The sequence below is a fragment of the Oryzias melastigma genome, linkage group LG11 (genome assembly GCF_002922805.2).
Source record: "Oryzias melastigma strain HK-1 linkage group LG11, ASM292280v2, whole genome shotgun sequence".
NCBI classification, from domain to species: domain Eukaryota; kingdom Metazoa; phylum Chordata; class Actinopteri; order Beloniformes; family Adrianichthyidae; genus Oryzias; species Oryzias melastigma.
The window spans coordinates 23,524,679-23,529,817 of NC_050522.1; the positions used below are offsets into that span (position 1 = coordinate 23,524,679).

Below are 5,139 nucleotides of genomic sequence, written 5' to 3' on the forward strand. Positions count from 1 at the left end.
TAAATTATGTTTAAAAATTCAACCAAAAATATTTTGAAAAACAAAAAATATCTTGAAATACAAAAAATACATAATTTTCAAAAAGCAATAAAAACATTAAAAAAACAATTCTCAAAAATAACAAAGTAATTGTTTAGAAAAATAAAGAAAATGTTGAAAAACACACAAAAACTAAAAAAAACAAACAAACGAAAACACCAGATTTTTCTTTTTTGAATGCAATAAACTTCTAGAAAAATATGTTCTTAAATATGTTTAACCTATCACAGTAAGGAAATTACTGTGGAGCAAATTTGAACCACAATTTTTTTTAAATGTAAACTTTATTTTGAAGGTCTTTCTAAATCCGAGCGTTTCATGTCTAATCTGAAAGAGTCATTTCCTGTGTGATGCAGAACATCTGCAGATCCACAGGAACAACACCCTGAAGAACAGTCCGTCCAAAAGATTACAGGAAAAACGGTTCAGGACTCAGCTGCTGCTCGTCTTCATACTGATAAAACCCGGAGACGCATTTATCTCACAGGCTGCCAAGAAAGCAGAAGTTTTCCTGCTGAAGTGAGACAAACGTGCCAAACAGAAACGCAGATGAACAGGACGAACTTTCCTTTAACATGTCAGGAATTTAATCTGTTTCTGTTCCAGTGAAACCAGATCAGACGTTCTCCATTATCAGGAACAAACTTTCTTCTTGTTTTTGTGTTTTAAGTATTACCAGTATGTTTGACAAACTGGATTCGAGAGACATTTAACTAAGCCCCGCCCACTGATCAACCAAACCAGCTCCTCACCTCCTCGTGCATCGCCTCCACCTTCGGGTTGCTCCCCGTCCGCCGCAGACTGGCGCTGGGCCCGCTGCTCGCCAGCGTGGCCTCCGACTTGGACCTCTGGTGCGTCCGTCTGGACGGGGAGGCGAAGACCTCCCCCTGGTCGGGGCTGTCGGGGGCGGGGCCAGCGTCCACGTTGTTGCTGTTGTGCCTGCGGTGGCAGCGGCGGTGCGCCGGCGAGGAGACTGGGCTGTCGGAGACCGACGCCGGCACCGAGCGGGGCGGGTCGGACGGGTGCGCCGGCGGCTTGAGGTCGTCGGACAGGATGAGCTTTCGCAGCTTGGTTCCTCTGGAGTGGCGCTGCGTGGAGATGTGCATGTCGGAGGAGTAGGCGCCCAGCAGCCACGCCGACAGCAGCGAGAAGGTGATGCTGCCTCTGCAGCGGTGGATCTGAGAGGAAATCAGAATTTAAAACTCGGAGGGGAAGCTGCAGACACTCGGGCGCGTGCGCGACTCACCAGGTAAGGTCTGATGGAATCTCCCACCTCCGTGTCCATGTGCACGTACATGTTGAGCAGCTGCGGCAGGTAGAAGTCCACCTCGCCGTCGGGGAAGCTGAACAGGCGGTTCCCGATGTACGCCTGCACGCCCGGCTCTTTGGACTTGTACAGGTAGGAGATCGCCATGGAAACGTCAAACAGCTTGGACTCGAAGAGCCGCAGCAACCATGACTGCTTGGACGAGGACGAAGAGGCCGGTAAGGAGAGGCGGTCCTGCGGAGGCGCGTGCCTGTGGCCTTCCTCCTCGTCCTCGTCTTCCTCTTTGATGGAGCTGGTGTCCGGGTTCATGAGCCACTGCGGGCTGCAGCGCTCCGGCGCCTCGGTGGGCGGCGCCCGGTCGTCCTGGGCGGGCCTGTTGTCCAGCAGCTTGACTTTGAGCAATACTTCCTGGCAGGCCTTTAGCGCCACCTCTGGGTCAATGACTGAAGACAAAAGAAAAGCCAGGAGTTCCCATAAGTGCTGCTTTCATTGGCGTCAGATTTTTTTCAGATACAAGAGAAGATCAAAGCTAAAATCTTTACATTTTTTTATTGTTTACTCATTGGTAGTAGAGCTGCCACGATTAGTCGACTAATCGACTATTAAAATAGTCGCCAACTAATTTGATAGTCGATTAGTCGTTACTTTATATTATAAGGCATTCTGCTAGCTTTAGCATTTATTAAGATTTTTTAGGCTTTTTTAGAGTTCAGCTAGCATTTCAGCTACATGCTAGCTGTTTTGGCTAATTTAGCATTTTCTTAGTCTTTACGCTAATTTGGAGTTTAGCTAATATTTTCGCTACATATTAGCCGTTTTGGCTAATTTAGGAGTTTTGTTTTCAGTTTTTACACTCATTTGGAGTTTAGCTAACATTTCAGCTACATGCTAGCTATTTTGGATAATTTTGTATTTCTTTCAGTTTTTTAGGCTATTTTGAAGTTTAGCTAATATTCCCGTTGCATGCTAGCTATTTTGGCTAATTTAGGAGTTTTTTTCAGTATTTACACTAATTTGGAGTTTAGCTAATATTTCAGCTACATACTAGCCATTTTGGATAATTTTGTATTTTTTCAGTTTTTTATTCTATTTTGAAGTTTAGCTAATATTCCTCCAGCATGCTAGCTATTTTGGCCATCTTAAGTGTTTTTTAGGCTAATTTGGCAATCAAATTATATTCAAATTTTATTTTAGCCATCAGCTTAAGCATTTTAAGCTATTAACTTCAGTGATTTCAGCTATCCAGTGTTTTCAGCTATCAATTTCAGCATCTTCAGCTATCAGCACTAGCATCTTTAGCTGCCAAATTCACACTATCATTATCGCAGGTAATGCTATACATGTAATTTGTGCTTTACATCCAGTTTGCGGATGACCCGATTAATGATTAGTCAACTATTAAAATAATAGTTTGCGGCAGCACTAGTTGGTAGGTTTCTTTTTTTTAACCTTTATTTTACCAGGTAAGTAATTATTTACAATAATGACCTGAGTGTTCTAAAATGTTTTGACTAGAATTCATCGCCTGACTTACAGTGAAAATGTTTCCTCTTGTACGGTGGCCCTGAAGTCCAAATCACGTCAACAAATCCCTCAACACAAACACATATTTATAGACCCACTACAATTAAAAACTTGTGACATTTTTCTCACGATGGAGGACATATATTATGAGAATTGAGCTTAAATTTGCATTTCTGAGTATTTCTTTATTCTAGGGGTCTGCAGCCTGAGGCTCCGGAGCCACATGTGGCTCTTTGACCCCTCCTTTCTGGCTCTCTGACTGTAGAAAATTAAAAATTTTTTCATTTTAAAAAAGTAGCCTATTTTTCTGACATTCATCAAAACAAAACGATCAAACTTTATTCAAATCAATCAAAAATATTTGAAGAATAGCACATATCACTGCACCAGGCTCCTGACTACAGTACCCATAGTGCTCCAACAATCCATCAAGCATTACAGCTTCATATTCAAACCACCAAATTTGAGGTCACACTGTTTCAAGCTTTTTTGTTGCGTGTCTGAAGGTCAATAATTAGCTCCTAATTAATTCTACATATCTAAGTGTATGAATTTCCACCAAAGTCTGTCAAACTGTATTTAGTCTTATTTTTTAATTACTGGTGACCTTAAACTACCAACTACAATATTTGCCGCGGTGAGATGATCTTGTGTCTTTTATTTTGAAAGGGAGCCATGTCAAAAGTAATAACTGTTTTCATATTTAGGGAAAAATAAAATCAGTTTTTGTTGTAATATTTATATTTTATTCATGCAAAAAAACAATAATTTATCGATATTTACCATAATCGTAAAAATAATATGAATACAAAAGAATTTCTTATTTTACTTTTTGACTCCTGATGAGTTGAGGTTGACCCGACTGGCTCTTTAAATGTTGATGGTAGCAGACCCCTGCTTTATTCAAATTTATTCAAAAAATGTTGTTTGTAAAAGATGGTAGAAAATACGGTTAGTTTTTTTTCTTTTATATTTCATTTTGATTTTTGGCAATTAATTGTAAAGTAGTTTTTTTTCCATTTTTAATTGTTGTGATCTTTAGTACGTCTTTGCTTTGAGTCATTTCTCGATGTGATCTGAACTTCAGGGCCACCGTACTGTTTGCATCTCAAAAACCCCACATATAGAAACTCCAGAATTGGTCAGATTTACTTCTAGACTGACTCTTTTTATTCTTTCCTCACAGAGAGACCACCTCAACTCCAGATTCAACCAAAGTTCTTAAATCACACGACTCTGCAGAGATCCGGTTACATAAAGAACCTTCCTAAACCAACACAGATGCAACATGGCCGTCACATCCCATCAGCCTCGTGGTTTTGATGGGGGCGACGGGGGCTAAAGGTACCAGCCCAGGAGCATGAATACGAGGGGTCTCCGTGCCTGCGGGGTAATCGGTGTCGGGTTCACTTCTATTCAGGCAGGCACGCAGGTTTAGAACAAAACAAACACGACAAACGGAAACGCAAACATGTGTGGTCGAAATGGAAATGTGTCCCAGCAGCTACGGACACGCCTGGAGGTGCAAAGACGCCGCTTATCAACGGAGGAATTTCATGACCAGTCTGGATCTGGATTCTGACATATACAGGAAGTGGAAAAATGTGTTCCGGCACAACCTGTTCTGGCTTGAGTGAAGCTCTCATTTCCATGGATCGGGTTCTGGAGTTTTATTTTTTTAGTTTAAGGTTGGTTTGGAGGCTTTGGTTTCTCACATCTCCTAAACCAGACAAGAGCAGCTTCTGGTTTCGAGGATACGTTGCTACGGTAACACACAGGTGAGAACTGAAGCAGCCCAGTGGAAACTGAAGTGAACTGTCATGTCGCCTGGCTGTTCAGGCTCTGGCTAAACCGGTTCCACCGACAGTTAACTGGAAGTTTTGTCGCATGACTTTCTAGGAAATCGATCCAGTCTTCTGGAACATCTTACCTTGCTGGACCCCCAGGTCCATCTCCATGGCATCCTCCGAGATGACGTCCAGCTGGGGGCTCGGTCCCCGCGGTTCGCCGCTGCTGGACACGCCACTGCTGCCGATGCCCTCGCTGGGGCTGCTGCTGCAGAGGCTGCCGCTGCTGCCGATGCTGCCGCTGGGGCTGGAGCTGCGGGGGCTGGCGCTGGGGGAGGACGGATGCTCACTGTGGGTGGGGGGAGGAAGCTGTAGCTGGGGTCGGGGTTGGTGGTGGTGGTGATGATGGTGGTGGTTCGGGCAATCTGAGGAACTGTCTGAGCAGGAGGAAGAGGAAACGGAGGAGGACGAGGAGGAAGCGCTGGAAGGGGAGGAAGGGCAGGAGAAGGTAGTGGGGGAGGA

At 43.7% G+C, this 5,139-nt stretch overlaps 1 protein-coding gene across 2 annotated transcripts in view; it reads right to left on the reverse strand.

Annotated features, from left to right (window-relative positions):
* LOC112162456 (phosphatidylinositol 4-kinase beta) overlaps positions 1-5,134 on the reverse strand; it is a 17,938-nt gene extending 12,804 nt beyond the window's left edge. For both annotated transcript variants that reach the window (XM_036214116.1, XM_024298239.2), the window contains exons 1-3: positions 4,761-5,134; positions 1,286-1,749; positions 792-1,217 (exon numbers count right to left, since the gene is read on the reverse strand). In XM_036214116.1, coding sequence (XP_036070009.1) covers positions 792-1,217; positions 1,286-1,749; positions 4,761-4,788 — 918 coding nt within the window. In that variant the 5' untranslated portion in view covers positions 4,789-5,134. The remainder of the gene's footprint in view (positions 1-791; positions 1,218-1,285; positions 1,750-4,760) is intronic.
* Positions 5,135-5,139: the final 5 nt, after the last annotated feature.